The sequence below is a fragment of the Desmodus rotundus genome, chromosome 3 (assembly GCF_022682495.2).
Source record: "Desmodus rotundus isolate HL8 chromosome 3, HLdesRot8A.1, whole genome shotgun sequence".
In the NCBI taxonomy this organism is placed as follows: domain Eukaryota; kingdom Metazoa; phylum Chordata; class Mammalia; order Chiroptera; family Phyllostomidae; genus Desmodus; species Desmodus rotundus.
In genome coordinates this window covers 12,848,189-12,865,290 of record NC_071389.1, presented here as the reverse complement: position 1 = coordinate 12,865,290, position 17,102 = coordinate 12,848,189, and the positions used below count along the sequence as shown (strand labels likewise).

The 17,102-nt window shown below is 56.6% G+C and overlaps 2 protein-coding genes across 9 annotated transcripts in view; one reads left to right on the top strand and one right to left on the bottom strand.

The window, feature by feature from the left end:
• The window catches only part of HSPG2 (heparan sulfate proteoglycan 2), a 94,618-nt gene extending 87,127 nt beyond the window's left edge, over window positions 1–7,491 (top strand). For all 8 annotated transcript variants that reach the window (XM_053920249.2, XM_053920247.2, XM_053920245.2 and 5 more), the window contains 16 exons: window positions 280–424; window positions 516–615; window positions 768–877; window positions 966–1,074; window positions 1,670–1,768; window positions 2,154–2,375; window positions 2,673–2,917; window positions 3,275–3,446; window positions 3,553–3,675; window positions 3,770–3,826; window positions 5,539–5,614; window positions 5,725–5,803; window positions 5,950–6,020; window positions 6,202–6,285; window positions 6,644–6,747; window positions 6,867–7,491. In XM_053920249.2, coding sequence (XP_053776224.1) covers window positions 280–424; window positions 516–615; window positions 768–877; window positions 966–1,074; window positions 1,670–1,768; window positions 2,154–2,375; window positions 2,673–2,917; window positions 3,275–3,446; window positions 3,553–3,675; window positions 3,770–3,826; window positions 5,539–5,614; window positions 5,725–5,803; window positions 5,950–6,020; window positions 6,202–6,285; window positions 6,644–6,747; window positions 6,867–7,039 — 1,969 coding nt within the window. In that variant the 3' untranslated portion in view covers window positions 7,040–7,491. The remainder of the gene's footprint in view (window positions 1–279; window positions 425–515; window positions 616–767; window positions 878–965; window positions 1,075–1,669; window positions 1,769–2,153; window positions 2,376–2,672; window positions 2,918–3,274; window positions 3,447–3,552; window positions 3,676–3,769; window positions 3,827–5,538; window positions 5,615–5,724; window positions 5,804–5,949; window positions 6,021–6,201; window positions 6,286–6,643; window positions 6,748–6,866) is intronic.
• Window positions 7,492–11,391: 3,900 nt separating this feature from the next.
• Window positions 11,392–17,101, bottom strand: LDLRAD2 (low density lipoprotein receptor class A domain containing 2). The gene is given in 5 exon segments (XM_053921169.2): window positions 11,392–11,503; window positions 11,505–11,523; window positions 14,916–15,207; window positions 15,210–15,346; window positions 16,784–17,101. Coding segments are annotated over 5 exon segments (642 nt in total). The 5' UTR covers window positions 16,866–17,101.
• Between the last annotated feature and the right edge of the window lies 1 nt (window position 17,102).

The window sequence follows — 17,102 nt, the reverse complement described above, 5'->3', positions numbered from 1 at the left end:
CGCTCAGAGGGGCAATGAGGCTGTGGGCCCTGGAACCCAGGGCTGCTCTGAATAAGCTCCCAGGGCCAGCGTGTGGGGAGAAGAGAAGAGCTAGGGAAAGTGCAGGGATGGGGTGTGCTGGGGGTGGGGGGTGCGTGGGAGGACAAGGCAGGGACAGGAACTGGAGCAGTCCTGTAGGGAATGGTGACATCACCTTTGCCCAAGCGGGGCCCCTTGCCTAGCCCTTCTTACAAATCAGACAGCCACTCTCTCCTGACCTGGCCCTGCCCCACGGAGCAGGTTTGACGCAGGCTCAGGCATGGCCACCATCCGCCACCCCACCCCGCTGGCGCTGGGCCAGTTCCACACCGTGACCCTGCTGCGCAGCCTCACCCAGGGCTCCCTGATTGTGGGCAGCCTGGCCCCAGTCAATGGGACCTCCCAGGTGAGACCCAACCCACCCCCTATTCCTAGCCCCTGCCCCTGCCCCACCTCCACCCAGCCTGTCTGCCACTTCTGACCTTTCCACTCCCCAGGGCAAGTTCCAGGGCCTGGACCTAAATGAGGAGCTCTACCTGGGTGGCTACCCCGACTATGGTGCCATCCCCAAAGCGGGGCAGAGCAACGGCTTCATAGGTGAGCCCCCTCCCCGTCTCCAGCCCAGGCCAAGCCTCACCTGGCTGGCTGGCAGAGCCCTGAGAGGCTGGGAGGGCCCAGCAGGGCACAGCCGGGACTGGACCAGCCTCCCAGTACCCCCACCTTCACTGCTCCATCTGCCCACCCCCCAGGCTGTGTTCGGGAACTACGAATCCAGGGCGAGGAGATCGTCTTCCACGACCTCAACCTCACAGCGCACGGCATCTCCCACTGCCCCACCTGCCGGGACCAGCCTTGTCAGGTAGCCCCACACCTCACATGCTACCTGTGGCGGGGAGTGGGGGAGGGCCAGAGTGCTCTCAGCCTGACCTCTGGGGGCTGTGTTGCAGAATGGGGGCTGGTGCCAGGACTCGGAGACCAGCAGCTACGTGTGCATCTGCCAAGCCGGCTTCACCGGAAGCCGCTGTGAGCACTCCCAGGCCCTGCACTGCCACCCAGGTGCGTATGCACCCCTCCTGACCACCTGGGTACTCGCCTGTGCCCCTTCATATCCGCCCATACCCCGACTGCTAACTGTACTTACCACATGCTGTCACCTGTGCCCGGGTACTGACCAGTCCCCCTAGATACGGACTTTCATCACTGCCACCCTAATACTCTGCCTCCCACCTCTGCTTCCCCAAAACTTACCCCCACACTGATGCCCAGGCACTCACCCCGCCCCCTTACTGCAACCCAGGTATTCGCCTCCCCTCTATCAGTCCAACCCAGGTAATTACCACCTCCCCATCTGTTACCGAGGCACTTGCCCCATCACCTACCATCCAGGTACCCATCACCCCCATACTGCTGCCCAGGTACAGTCTTTCAAGAACCCTGCAGACAAATGGAATCACTCATTTACCTCCTGCCTACTCTCCCCTGCCCAGCTCCTCTGACCCCACCCTTGCTCTGACCCATTCCCCCTCCTCGGACTGGCCAAACGCTAGAGAGCCGAGGCCCCTGGGGTACAGTAGGAAGGGCTTTGGCATCAGGACCCCCACCCTTTATTGAGTTACTTCAATGTCCTCCTCATGGCCTGTGTGTCCCCCAGAGGCCTGTGGGCCTGACGCGACCTGTGTGAACCGGCCCGACGGCCGAGGCTACACCTGCCGCTGCCACCTGGGCCGCTCAGGGATGAGGTGTGAGGAAGGTGAGTGGAGCTCAGCCTGAGACCTCCAGGGATCCCAGTAAAAATGGGGAGGGAGGGAGCTGAGTAGGGGCCCTCTGAGGCCATAATGAGTCCTAGGATGGTAAAATTAGCCTCAAAGTCACTGGCCAAGCTTCTGCCCAGTCTGAATCCCTTACATAAGAGCCCCCAAAAGGGACATCCATCTCGTTGGAGATCCTTCCTGCCTGGTGTGCAGTGCTGGGTGGGCCAGGAGTTCCTGTGTAGCTACAGCTGTTTCCCAGCTGATCTTGGGCCTCTGGGACAAGAGAGTAAGGTGGGCAGGGGTCCCAGAGTAAGGCTGAGTTGTTGGACTCCTCCTGGGACTGTGGAGTCCCCACCACCCCTGGCTGAGCTGTGGCTGCTGCAGGTGTGACCGTGACCACCCCCTCCATGTCGGGCGCTGGCTCCTACCTGGCGTTGCCCGCCCTCACCAACACACACCACGAGCTACGCCTGGACATTGAGTTCAAGCCACTGGCCCCAGACGGAATCCTGCTGTTCAGCGGAGGGAAGAGGGAGCCTGTGGAAGACTTCGTGTCCCTGGCAATGGTTGGTGGCCACCTGGAGTTCCGCTACGAGCTGGGGTCAGGTGAGCACTGGACACCAAACACAGATGGGCTCTAGGTGCCATGCTCTATGCCCCCCTTGGCTGTCTGTGCCCCGAGGAGGCTCAGAGGGATGAATTCAGAGGTCAGACCAATTGAAGTCCCCTGTTCTTTCATGTCCCTTCTGTGTGTGTGACTTTAGTCAAGCCCCAAGACCTCTCCCAGCGTCCTCGTGGGACACCAGGAGACTGAAGGAAGTCCCCTATCACCTCAAGTCCCTGTGTGGGGTGGGGCAGGGCAGGGGTCATCCGTATGCCCACCCCCTCTGGTGTCTTCCCCAGGGCTGGCTGTTCTGCGGAGCACAGAGCCGCTGACCCTGGGCCGCTGGCACCGTGTGTCTGCCGAGCGCCTCAACAAGGATGGCAGCCTGCGGGTGAACGGCGGACGCCCTGTGCTGCGCTCCTCACCGGGCAAGAGCCAAGGCCTCAACCTGCACACTCTCCTCTACCTCGGTGGTGTGGAGCCCTCCGTGCAGCTGTCCCCGGCCACCAACACGAGCACTCCCTTCCGTGGCTGCGTAGGCGAGGTGAGGAGCAGCTTCCAGAGGACAGCTGGGAGGGGAGGGGTGAAGACCAGCCCCCCACCTGCAGCTTGCTGAAGGCCCTTCGGACTGGGATCTTCACCTCAGTTTCCTCCTCTGTAAAATGGGGATCATTGCACCTAACCTGAAGGGTGGTACTGCGGACTGACTGTGCTGCTGGAGTTGGTGGTGCATAGTAGGCAGGCATTCCTGTTCCTTCTGCCCCCTCCCCTAGAGTCCCCTGTTACCACTCACGTTCCATCTTGGGTTCCCAGCTACCTCTACTGCATTCCTCTCTCTGCCGGTCCAGCAATGCCGCTGCCTCCTGTGTCCCTTGAGTCCTTCAGTGTCCTATGCCCACAGGTGTCAGTGAATGGGAAGCGGCTAGACCTCACCTACAGCTTCCTGGGCAGTCGGGGCATCGGGCAGTGCTACGACAGCTCCCCGTGCGAGGGCCAGCCCTGCCAGAACGGCGCCACGTGCTTTCCCGCCGGCGAGTATGAGTTTCAGTGCCTGTGTCGAGACGGCTTCAAAGGTGCGAGGGCCTGCCTGCGCCCTGGAGGGGGTGGGGAGGGGGCGGGGTGCGGGGTGGTCAGCAGCAACTCCAGCCCATGCTCACTCACCTCTGCCATGGCCCACAGGGGACCTCTGTGAGCACGAGGAGAACCCCTGCCAGCTCCGTGAGCCCTGTCTGCACGGGGGCACCTGCCAGGGCACCCACTGCCTCTGTCCCCCCGGCTTCTTTGGCCCACGTTGCCAGCAAGGTAACTATCCCTGGCTTCTCTTTGGGGCCCTGGGGCTGGGCAGAGTACCCACAGCTGTCTGGGCCCACTGACTGGACCCTGCCTTTCTCCACAGGCTCTGGACATGGGGCAGCAGAGTCCGATTGGCATCTGGAAGGCAGCGGGGGCAACGGTGCGTATTGGCTGCGGCCAGCCAGAGCAGCTCTCCCCCTGGCGGCAGGTCTCTCAGCCCCCTTGTCCAGTCACCCCACACCCTTAGTTCTGGCCTCTATGCAGAACGGGTCCATGCGAGAGGCTCACTGCGCACTTGTAGACAGAATAAAGAAGGGCAAAGCCATGTGGAGCTGGGCCCTACCATGTCCTCACCGGCTCGGTGACATTGGGCAGGGCCATATGCCGCTCTGACCCGTTCTTCCTCTGTATTCAAGCATTCTGTCAGCGTACATCTGTCATGTGCCCACCCTCTCCTGGGAGCCATGAATGTAAGAGGAGTAAGGCAGGACCCTCATTCTCAAGGATTCCGCAGTTCATTTAAAAGCAATGATAATAATTAAAAAATGAATGTTCATTGAACACTCACAGGCACTGTGCTAACTGCTTTATGGATATTATCTTCTTCTTGATCTCGAATGTAATAGGAGAGCCAGTGGTGTAGGGGATAAGAACATGGACTCCGAAGCCAGCCTTCCTGGCTTCAAATCCTAGCCCTGCCACTTGGTAGCTGTGTGACTTCAAGCAAGTCATTTAACCCCTCTGTGCCTCAGTTTCTTTATGCATACAATGGAGAGAAGTAACATTCTTCCGCAAGGCTTTGGATAAAAGTTTGTGTGGCAGTGAAATTATTTTATTTAAAATGCTTAGAACAATTTCTGGTCCACAGTGGGTGTATCATGTTAGTTTTTGTTAATGTTATATGCAAGTCACAGGATTGCGGTGAGGATCCAGTCAGATGCAATGATATTTGTAGACAGATGTAGAACTCCTTGCACAGTGCTTGGCACATCATTTGGTGGAAGGCAGCAAAGTATCCTTGACCCTTGTAGCTGCCGGGCCCGCCGGGGCCAGCGCTGGCCTCTGGGGTGGGTCTGAACAGGCAGGGGGGGGGTGTCGGGGCCACACCCAACATGGACATTGGAGCTAAAAGGTCCAGGTTGCTATCCAGGCTTCCCACTTGCTGGGCAAGTCAGTCACCACCCCCCACCCCCCGCCCATCTTCCCATCTGGGAGATGGAAGGAACACAAAGGTTCTGAACCTTTCAGGTGCCGTGGACTTAGGTGACCAACTGTCCCAGTTTCCTCAGGGCTAGGTAGGGGTGTTTTGGGATGTGGGACTTTCAAAGCTAAAACCAGAATAAGGACTTAGCAAATAGGGATGGTTGCTCACCTCCCCCAGACCTACTGACTGTTTTTTAAAAATGCATAGGAAACCACTCATACTGAAATAAGACTCAAAATATTTTAAATTTTCTCAAACTGTAACCTATGTACTTCTTTCTCAACACATTAAACAACAAGAGGCAGTGCTGGCCCTAACAGCTGACACAATGTCAATAAGCCTAAAGCATATTTTGAGCTGCTTGCACCCACTGTGATCTGCAAAGGAAACCGTGTAGTGAGAGAGAGTCACATGCCTGCTGCTGCTCCTTTGGTGCCCTGCCTGCGTGCGCAGTTAAAGGAGCTGCTCAATTTCAGTGAGGTGGGAGTGAGCAGAGAGTTGTGATGTTTTCCTGTCCAAGTTCACAGGCCCCTGGGCCTCCAGGGGCTGCAGGTTCAGAGCCCTCTGGTTGTACATGTTGGGGTGGAGGTGGGGTTGCGGGAACCGATGCCAGATGGATACCCCGAGCAGGTGAGCAGCTGTCTCGTATCCCCCCTCTTCTCCCACAGATGCCCCAGGACAGTACGGAGTTTATTTCCATGATGATGGCTTCCTAGCCCTCCCCGGCCACGTCTTCTCCAGGAGGTGAGATGAGTGTTGGGAGAGCTTGTGAGCCCGGGGAGGGGACAGGTTGCAGGGAGAAGAATGGGAATCTGGGACTTCTGCCCCTTACCTGCTGCCCACTCCACCCCCAGCCTGCCTGAGGTGCCTGAGACCGTCCAGCTGGAAGTTCGGACCCGCACAGCCAGCGGCCTCCTGCTCTGGCAGGGCATGGTGAGTGTGGGCATCTGGCCTGGTATCTTAGTGTTCCCAGCCCTCTGGTGGCCAGGGCAGTGGGAGAGAGAAAGGCAGAGGGCACAGCCATCAGGGGCCATAGCTGTCCAGGCTGGGGACCCCAGAGACCCTGTGCTCCCCTGCAGGAGATGGGAAAGGCCAGCCAAGGGAAGGACTTCATCAGTCTCGGACTTCAGGATGGGCACCTTATCTTCAGGTGGGTCCCCTCCCTTCCCTGGCCCCCTTCACCCCCTCGGTGGCTTCCTGTCTGGTCAGCCCCATGGCTCCTCCCACAAGAAGCCACAGCTCCCAGCATCCCCGTGACACACCACCACCCACCCCCCACCCTGCTCCTGTCCTGCCTAACCTCACACCTTCCTGGGCCTGTGCAACTGCAGCTACCAGCTGGGCAGTGGGGAGGCCCGCCTCATCTCTGAGGATCCCATCAATGACGGCGAGTGGCATCGCGTGACGGCATTGCGGTAAGGGGGAGCCCACCTGGGCACTAGGGTGCGGGCCCCCACCATGTTCGGGGAGGCAGGCATTGGGCTCTAGAGAGACAGCTTGCAGCTTGTGTCAGGGAGAGCCAAGCACTGGCGTGCAGGGCAGGGCAGAACTCCATGGTGGTGGGAACACGGGTAAGCTCCCTGGAGGTGGATGAAGCCTGGCAGGGTGCTTGGAAGCTGTGTGTTCCAGGGTGGGGAGACAGATCTCTCTCATCCAGTCGGGAAGGAAGGAACTCAGGGAGCAGACTTCTCTGGAGTCTTGTGAAAAAGGGAGGGGACTCTTCTTGATCAGGGTCCAGTGGTATAGGGCCTGACCCAGTTCCACCCACCACAGAGAGGGCCGGAGAGGCTCCATCCAGGTGGACGGTGAGGAGCTGGTCAGCGGCCAGTCCCCAGGCCCGAACGTGGCAGTCAACACCAAGGCCAGCATCTACATCGGTGAGTCCTGGGCTTAGGCCTTGGTACAGGCATGGGGCCCCTGCAGACCTCCAGCACGTGCCTTCCTCTCCTCCGGGGCCCCTGGAGCTGACAGGTCCTGTCCTCTCCCCTCCCCACAGGCGGAGCCCCCCACGTGGCCATGCTGACCGGGGGCAGGTTCTCCTCAGGCGTCACTGGCTGTCTCAGGAACCTGGTGCTGCACTCTGCCCAGCCCGGTGGCCCTCCCCCGCAGCCACTGGACCTGCAGCACAGTGCCCAGGTGGGGGCCAACACGCGCCCCTGCCCCTCGTAGGCAGCCGCCGGTGCCACAAGGACTGCTGGGCAGTGTCCCAGCCCCACAACGTCGAGTCTATTATTAATATTATTATTATGACTATTTTGTAAGAAACTGAGGCGATGCCACGCTTTGCTGCTACTGCCCTGGGCTGGACTGGAGGGTGGGCACGTCACCCCCCACACAAACACACCTGGGCAAAGCCACAGGCTGGGGGACAGGGCAGGTGGATGGGAGCAGGTGCCTCAGAGGGGCAGGCAAGGTGGATGAGTGGACTCAGAAGCGCCCCCACCAGGAGAGCCCCCGTGGCAACACTGGGCCGCGCCCATTCCTGCTGCCCTGGGCAGCCCTTGTCCCTACAAGAGCCAGCCTCAGCGTACAGCCTGGGTCCTCACCAGCCACTAGGAGCAGAGGGCGTCGCAATGGGCTTTGCTACCCTCCCCTGGGTAGCAAAAGCTCTTTAGTGCCAACTGTGGAGCAAAAGGCAGCTCACCCCTGGACAGGCAGCCCCCACCCCCGTTAGCCCATGTCCCCACCCCTCTCTATCTTCACCTCCGCCTGGCCAGCTGGTCTGCACCCCCCACCCCAATACCTAGCCCAGGGCGCCTGCCCTCAGGGGCTACAAGGGAAACTCCATCCTAGCTCTTCCCAGGAGCTGCTACAGGCAGATCCCAGCACTGAGAGGGTCTCCCTGCCCTCCCAGGCCACATCCCCCCCACTGACCTGGAAGTGAAGACCCAAGGGATATGGGGGGAGGAGGCGTTGGTGGTTGGAAAGAACTAGTGCCTTGGGTGGGGGAATCTAAGACTCATAATAAAGGGACAGGAAGGGGCCATAACAGCCCTGTCCCATCATTGGGAAGCTGAGGACCGAAATGGGGGCAAGCGCCCTCCCCACCAGCAGTCCCCCTGATGTTGGGTTGGGACACCTGACCTCTGTGTCCTACAAGGGACCCTCCTGTGGTCTTTGTCTTGATCTTTTCTTAATAAACGGTGCTATCCCCGCCAGGGCGGTCCCCTGTGTCTTTGACTAGGGCTTGACTCTGGAACCTGAGGGTGGGCCAGCGAGGCAAAGCAGGGCAGGTGAGGTCTGGGGGTGAATCAAGGCAGTTTCAGGTGAGCAAGGTCCCTGCTCTCCGCTCTGGGCATGGAGGTCCTGGCCTTCATGGATCCAGCAGAGTCCCAGCCACCACAGGGGCACTTACCTCCTGTGGCCTTCCCCACAGCCCTGCAAGGGAGAAATGGTCCCATTTTCTGGAGAAGTAGACTGAGTCTCAGAGGGTTATGTGGCCTGCCCAGGATCAGCCAGCCTGCTAGGGGATGGGGACAGAACCCAGAGTCTGTCCGGCCCTGGAAGGCTGGCCTACTTGGCTGCAGCCACCCTGGGGCCACCTAGCCAGGGTATGTGCTACAGGTGGTATAGCTAAGCCAGAGGCCATGGGCACCAGGACACCAGGCCAGCCAGAGGGCAGAGCAGCAGCACCAGAGGAGGCCAGCAGAGGCTAGGAGCAGCAAGGAGGCCAGTGCCACCTTCTGCAGCCAGGGACCTTCAGAAGGAAAGATAGAGTCCATTCCGACCTCAGCCCGGACCTGCTGCCCCATTCCCATCACCTGCAGAGGGAGCAGTGATCTTCGTGGGAGGAGTGGGCACAGGTGGTAAGGAAAACCATACCTTCCGGAGCGGCATCCTGTTGTGCAGGGCCCCAGTCTGCTGGGGGCCCAGCCGCAAGCCCAAGGGGGCCTGCCGACCTGAGAGCTGGGGGGGCAGTTGGGGGCTTGGAGGTGTCATCCATACTCCCCTCCTGGCTGGGCATCTGAGAGGGACGTACAGTGGGAAATAGCAGAGCTAACACCGAGAACAGCCCCTTTAAGGCATGACTATGTCTCATTTTATCCTCCCCAAACCTCTCTGAGTTTGTTACAATTCGTGTTTCCATTTTGTAGATCAGGCAAGTAAGGTTAAGTCACCTGCCCAGGCCCCACAGTGGGAAGTAATGGGGGAGGACTTGAACTCATGAAGTCTAGCTCCAGGGCCCAGGGTTGATGGATGGAGCTTCTTCTCAGGAGGGAGGATGTGCTTGAAGCTTGTAACAACTCCGAAAAGTTAGGCTTAGCACCCCCGTTTCACAGATGAGGAAGCTGAGGCATAGAGAAGTTCCTCCTTCCACTCACTTGACTCACATTTCTCCAGCGTCTACTGTGCCCCAGGCATAGTTCTAGGGACCAGGGGCTGACCTGGGACCAGAATAAACAAAAAGGTCCTCGTGGAACTGGAGACGTGGAAGTGTGAGAAGACACAAAACTTGTATCACGTCACATGGAGATAAAATTAAGCAGGGAAAAGGGACAGGGCCTGTCGACTGGGGGCAGGGTTTCTTTTTATTTTATTGTTGAGAACTACACCACGATAAACCACTGACCACGTTCGAGCGCACAGTTCGGCGGCATTAGGCTCATTCACGTTGCTGTGCGACCAGCACCACTATCCGTCTCCAGAACCCTTCATCTCGCAGAGCTGAAACCCTGCCCCCGTGAAACGCTCACTCTCCATTCTCTCTGCCCCCAGCCCCTGGCAACCACCGTTCTACTTCCTGTCTCTAAGTGGACTCGTTCAGCATTTATCCTTTTCTGGCTAGCTTATTTCACTTACAGATGTCTTCAAGGTTTCATGCATGTTGTAGCATGTATCCAACTTTTCTTCCTTTTTAAGGCGAATAAAATTGCATCGTGTAGTCATATCACATTTTCTTTGTCCATTTACCCATACCTGGACACAGGTTTTTTTTTTTTTAATATATAAAGAGATTGGGAGAGAGCTCACTAAGAGTGAGGGTTAAGCAGAGACCCCGAGGAGGCAAAGGAATGAGCGTGAAAATCTCTGGGGAGGCACCTTCCAGGCAGGGGAGAGAGCTGGCCATGAGGCCAGAGGCCGACAGACAAGTGTGGAAGGAGCTGAGAATGAGAAGGCAGGTGGGAGGTGGCAGCAGCATGTCACAAGGGCCTGTGGGCCTGTGGGAGGCTTTGCTTTGTCTTTGCGTGAGGAGCGTGGAGGGTTCTGAGCGTGGGGGTGGCCTGATCTGACTTACTGTCTTAGGTGGCTCCTCTGGCCAGGGAGCTTAACTCCCCACTCCTCACATGTGCACTGCGCACAGTGACTCCCTGCCAGAGAGCACAGGACGGAGAGGAGGCAGAAAGGAGCAGTGGAGAAAGCCGACAAACACGGCCTCAGCCAGGCGATCTAAGCCACTGGTGACAGCCGCGAGTCAGGCTGGGGGTATGTACCTGTGATGTGACGTGGTGAAAATGACACTTCACCTCCGTGGTCTTTGTCGTAATAAGCCCTAACTGCAGTCTGACCATGAGACAAATGTTAAAGATATCCATGCCAGCAGCTTGGTTATGAGCTGCAAAAAGTAATGAAGGGTCACTCCACAGTTTGGGTGAGAAGAGGAAGCGGGTGAGGAGCTGGACACAGGGGGCCGGGGCTCGGAGGTCAGTTTGGGGCCCGAGTTAAGTTTGCAACGCCGTATACACGTCCACGTGGAGATGAGCAGGGAGGTGGCTGTGTCACGGGAGTTCAAAGACAATTCCAGCTGGCGATGCGTCCTAAAGGAGACCACTGAGGAACGGGTGTGGGGAGGTGGAGGAGGAGCGGGTGTGGGGACCAGGCCTCAGGGCACAAAGCACAGAGCGACAGGGAGATAAGGAGGAACCTGCAAAGGAGACGGACGAGTGAGGTGGGAGGTAAGCGTGTGGGGTCCTCCGAAGCTGTATTCACCACTCAGCCCAGTGTTGTTTTGCAGTAAACAACCTGTTCAACAGTATATGCCAGCCCTGTTGGGGGGAAGGGGCATCTCCAGATTCCCGAGAAGGATGTTCCTGGGTGACCTGGTCTCTCTGTTCTCAGAGGTCATTCCTGGTTATGTCACTCTCTGACTCTATGACCTTGAGCCTCAGTTGCCCCATCTGTCAAATATGCGAGTCAGACTGGATCAGTGGTTTTCAAAGTCTTAAGAGTCCAAGTCAGGTTCCTCGGTGGGATGTGGGACCCCCCACGTCCACTTAAATAGAGCATCTCTCCTTTCGACATCTTGGGCCTCGGTGCAAGGTCCCACTTAGGAGGAGCGTCTGCCACTAAAATGCCATTTGAAAGCAACTGGATCAGATCATCCCTAGTGTCATCCTGGCTCTAATTGCCCCGATCCTCGGGTACTCTGGTCTAACGCAACTCCCCACTACTGTGCTTCCCCTTGCTCTCTCCTGCCATGCCCGTGCCTCCGCCCTTCCCTACTCCCCAACTCAGGCCCTGCGGAAGAGGAGCTGGGGCCCATCTTTCTTCCTAGCTTCTCAGCAGGGCCCAGGCTGCACCCGTCACTGACCTGTGCAGTTGGCTGGTGGCCAGGAAGCCTGGTCACTGCCGTCGCCACGGTTGTCCATGCCCCAGAGATTGCACACCAGGCTCGGGGGGATGCCCCTGCCACAGGAAGTAGGGACCACAGGAACCTGGGGCCAAAAAGGGAGGCATGTTTTGAGGACCTCGGGCCAGCTTGTAACATAGCAGGATGTGCGACCTATAGTGAGGGAATGTGGGAGGCGTGAGGAGGAGGCTGTTTCCGTGTGCGTGCAGACAAAAGTAGGAAAGCATTTCATGGGAGACTGGTGCGTAACCACAATGATGACGTTGATGGTGATGGGAGGCAGGTGCGTAACCACGATGATGATGTTATGGTGATGGGAGGCAGGTGTGTAACTATGCTGTTAACTATGATGATGGTGGCGGCTAACATTTACTGAGTCCCTATTCCTTGCGAGGCATGGTTCTAAACACTTGCTTCATTGACCTCCCAGTTCAGTAAGTTCTCAAAGTAACCCTGCAGGGTAAGTACTATTATTATTAGCCCTATTTGAGATGAGAAAACTGAGGCACAGGGAGGCCAGGTCACTTGGCCAAGGCCACACAGCTCACATCTAAGTAGCAGAATAGGAACTCGGTCCCTGCTCATAGACACTGTGGCACAGTGGGTGTGACCATGTGTCTGTGTGTGTGTGTGTGCATGCAGCCCGCAGTATCCCCATGAACCATAGCACTTCAAAGCAAATCCTGGCTCCTGACACTCCCCCACCATCAGCTCTGCCCCGCATTCTCTTCCCCAAGTATGGGCATAGCTCCCCGCAGGTGCCCACTCAGTAGGCCTTCCCTAGCCTCCCTGTGGGAACAGCACACCACCCTCCCCCAGTACTCCCACCCTCCTGATCCTAATTCGAGTTCCTCTGCAGCATGCCCCCGCCCACCCCCCCACCCCCGGAAGCAGAATGAGGATTTACTTGACTATTTGTTTTCAGCCTCTCTTCCCCACCAAAACATCAGATCAGAGGTCAAGGACTTCCCTTTTGTTCATTGCTGGATCCCTAGAGCCTGGAACAGCACCTGACACATTGCAGGCATGCAATTCATATTTGTTAAATGAATGAATATGCACACAGGTGAAAGAATTGCAGGATTCAGTGCAAGGGGTGGCAGACTGGTCGACTCACCTGGCGTCCCATTCGGTGGAGCAAAGCTGGCTCAGGTGGGACTGCCCAACACCAGGGCTCAGAGGTGGGCATGGGCACCAGAGACAAATCAGACTTGACCCCAGGACTTTTGCTAGAACCATGAAAAAGGTGCTTGCTCTCTATTTCATTGAGGTTAGAGCTGTAAGGGTGATTGTGGGCTTGGAGCTGCAGGCTCCCCTTGTTGCCAAGTAGAAAGAGGAGCTGCCTGAGATGGAACCAAATAGACCCACACAATGCAGAGAGAAAGGTAGAGAGCAAAGAGACAGAGCCCAGGTGACAGTACTTGAACTGCTGGATCCAGCTATACCTGAACCACACACTTCAGTTACAAGAGACCCCCGAAGTTCTCCTTTGGCATAAGCCAATTTGAGTTGAGTTTCTTTCATTTGCAAATGAAAGTCAATAATCTAATATATAGAAGGTGTGAGAGTGGAAGTCTCTGAGAGAGAAAACAAACAGTAGTGTGGTTGTGTATGGGGAGCCACATGTGACTGCAAACGTAAGAGTGTGCGTGAGCCAGGCAGGGTGTGCTTGCAGGTATGAGCAAGCGAGACTGTGTGTAGCCCAAGGATGTGAAATGAACCTTCTTCATTCAAATGGCAAAACCGATCCGAGGAAGCGAGAGTGGTGATAGGGCTTCACCATTCACTTTGGAGCCCAGTCCTGCTACTCACAGAGCAGCAGCAGCGTTCTTAGCCTCCTTGGATGACAGCTGCTCCTCAAGAGGTGAAGGCCACTGGGAGAAGTGGAGGCAGGAAAAAGTGGAGGGAAGAGGGGGGAGAGGGACAGAGGGAGGGAGGGGTTGATTTCTAATCAGCCAGTGAGAGCTGTTTGCAGAACAACACCATAGGAGCCCTGGCCAGGTAGTTCAGTTGTTAGAGCATCATCATGATACACCAAGGTTGTGGGTTCGATCCCCAGTCAGGACACAAATAAGACTCAACCAATGAATGCATAAATAAGTGGAACAACAAATCAACGGTTCTCTCTCTCTCTCCCTTCTCTCTAAAATAAATAACTTACAAAAAAAACATTACAGGAACCTACGGGAGCCAGAAAGGGACTCCAGTCACCAAGGCTCATGGTCCCAAGGATTTAGGGTACAAAGTTCATATAGTTCCTCCCAGAGCCAGAGGATCCAATGGAAAAGAAAGAAAATCTAAACATCCAATATTCGGACCATCGATGCAAAATTGCAGGAAAGAAGTACGGTGGGACTCAACTAAAGGGACACATGAGACGGTGTGAGAGTGCCCAGCCCCACACTCAGTGTCACAGGGCTGGCTGTCCAGGGCCTGGTGTGCCAGCGGCTAGTTGTTGGCGAGCCGGTGTTGGTTTTCAGGGCCCCTGTGTCCTTGTCTTCAAGTGCGCACAGTCCCATGTTTAATCTTCAGTCTAGATTTTTAGCCTGAGGAGGCAATAGAGCTTCTCCGTGGTTTTGGAATCTTCCAGACTTTAGCAGGTCACCTGCTCGCCATCCCTGGACACAGCCTTTTCTGTGACATTGGCTGTGACAGCGGTGAGTTGTGTCTCTGGTCCTGGGGGAAGCAGTCGCTGCTAAAGCCCTGAACTCTGTTTGAGAGAGAGCACATACTCTAGCAGTGAAAATCCAGCTGCTTCTCTTGCGCGCAGGGAGGCCGGGGCACTTGACTTAACCTCCCCAAGCCTGTCTCGCATCTATAAACATGAGGATAAGAACGCTGGCACAGCAGAGCTGCTGAGAGGGGCCGATGAGATCTGGCATGCAAAGGGCCAAAGGCTGTGCTTAGTGAGTGACTGGTATTAGCATCAGTTCCCTCTCCTCGCCTGAGTGGGATCCTGTCTCTTCCAACTATGGGAGTCCTAACTAGGGCTCTCCTGAAGGGCTGACCCGGACAGAGGACACAGTGTGTGAACACGAGAGTGTGCGAGTTATGTGGAAGTGTGCGAGGGGGAAGTGTGTGTGTGAGGTGTGTGTGATGTAAACGGTGTGTGCGGCTTGTGGGTTGTGTATTGCAGCATGGCTATGTGAGGTGTGGAGTTGGGAGTGTGGGTATATGAGGTGTGAGTTGTGTACATGTACAGTGTGTGTAAGGGGTGCGTGTTAGAGTGCAGGCTGTGTGTAGGAGTGTGTGCGTGCACAGCCATGGAAGCTGGATTTATGAGGTTGGCTCTTTGGGTCTAGAATGTCCCTTACTATGACCACCCCAAATGCTACCACCACTCACCACCTCCTTCCCTGTCTTAGGAGCCAGTCCCCTTCATTTTCTAATGCCTCCGGTGCCCCATTGGTGGTGGCCTCAGCCCCACAGTTGCCCCCAGCTTGGAGGCCCTGGTCCTGACCAACAGCCCTAACCCACCCAACCGCAAAGAGGTGACTTCACCCACGAAGTCCACACGGGGCTGGCCACCTCTGGTGACCAGGCACAGGCCCAGGAAGTCCCCGGTGAACGCCACCGGGACAGGAATAGTCAGGCTGCGGAGAGGGGTGCCCAGGGGTCAGGGCGCTCCTGGCGGACCCTCGTAGAACTGCAGGTAGGAGCCGGGGGCGCACGAGTCCGCCGATGCTGGGGACCCCGGAGACACCGAGGTCAGGCTGTAGACCAGGAAGAAGTGGAACTGGAAGCGGATCGTGTCCTAGGGGTCCCCGCCCGGGACACCAACTGCACCCAGAGCCTGCAGTCGGTGTCCCGGGCCACAAAGTAGAAATTGCGCGAAGCAGAGTGCGAGCGCAGCAGCAGCAGCAGCCAGTCCCCCTGCCGCGTCTGTCCGCAGAGGTCCACCAGGTCGGCTGCAGCGAAAAAGCGCGGACCCTGAAGCCATGCGCCTTGTTCCAAGTCTGGCTCTGCCTCCTGCTATCTGCGTGACCCAGGTAAGGTCCGCATCCTCTCCGAGCCTCAGTTTCCTCATCGGTAAAATGGGGATGAGCAAGCAGTCTCTGAATTTTTGTGAGGATTAAATAATTTAATTCACGCCCTCCATCTCTTATTCAAAAACCCTAGAAGGTGTTTCAGAACGTTCCAGATTTTAGAAAGATAATGTGATGTGTATACAGGGTTACAGTTGTGAGTACAGGAAACAGAGTTCATTCTTGTATTAATTATTGCATTAATTTCCACACCAGCCACTGCAACCCTGTTAATACTTCTGCCGCACCCTGTACAGTGTATTGTGCTCAGCGGGCCTCCACGGTCACATTTTCAGAGCTACTGTAAGAACACTGACCCTAAGCAGGACAAATAAAGACAAATAACGCCTCCTGTCAGTTCCCGTCTGGTGTTGCCAGTAAATCAGTAAGAACAAACTTTGGTTTTCACAGCTTTTTGTATTTGGGGACTCTGGACATGTATGTGTTCAGTGTGCAAGGCAGTGCCTGGCACTTAATGAGTGTTCCAGCAGTGTCAGCTGTTACTGTTGCCTGCTTATGGGTGGGGTAGACAGAGCTGGGCACCCTCCCGCCCAACAGCCTTTCCCTCTCCTGCTACAAGAACCCTGATGTAGCCCTGGCTGGTGTAGCGCAGTGGATTGAGCGCCAGCCTGCAGGTCGCTGGTTGATTCCCAGTCAGGGCACATGCCTGGGTTGCAGGCTGGGTCCCCAGTTGGGGGCACACGAGAAGCAACCACACATTGATGTTTTTTTCTCTCTTCCCCTCTCTCTAAAAAATCAATAAGTAAAATCTTTTTAAAACTCATTTTAAAAAAAGCAAAACCCTGACTTAACCTCAGCCATCAGGGAGCAACATGCCCGTGTGGGGGACAAGGCCCAGTGAGCGAGCTGAGCACCTTCAATGTGCCAGGTTGTGTGAGTGTCTTGCGTGGCTCATCTCATCTTATATGCACAGTAAATTCTCTTAAGGGGCGAGGGTCTGCTATGATTCCCGTTTTACTGCTGGAGAAACTGAGACTTAGCGAGTTGAAACAATGATCTCAATGGTAGCAATGCAGGAAGAGGCAGAGTGAGCTGTGAACGCAGGGTTTCCGCTGCCAGATCTGAGGGCTCTCCCACCCATGCCCAGACCCCTGCTTCTGGGTGACTTTGAGCTCTAGTTTTTCAGAGGGGTTTAGGTAGACTTGGGGGTGCCAGGCAAGACCAGGCACAGGGTTTCCCAGCCTCCCCCAACTCAGGAGGTCCCAACCCATCAGGGTGAGTAGTGGTTGGGGAAACAGCCTCTGAGGGTGGTGGGGTCTGAATCTCCTGCCCACCCCAGCCAAGTCCCTGTATACTCGCCTGTCTCCAGAGCAGATGCAGTCAGGGCGGCTGCCCCCCACAGGAGCAGCCTTTGGGGCAGCTGCAGAAGATGGGCCTCCATCCAGGCTTTGCTGTGCCCAGCAACAGGGCAGACCTGCAGAACCTTCAGTTTGGGGTCTTTGGGGAAACCAGGGTGTGGAAGCCTGGCCAGGCCACTGGGGAGGCTGACAGGAGACGAGGAGCGGGGAGCGGCAAGTCTGCCAGCTGCTCTGGTCTCTTCACAGTGATCTTTGTGCTCTGCATTCCAGATCCTCCTTCAGGTCAGGATTGTGTCTGAAGTTGCCATGGAGATTCGGGG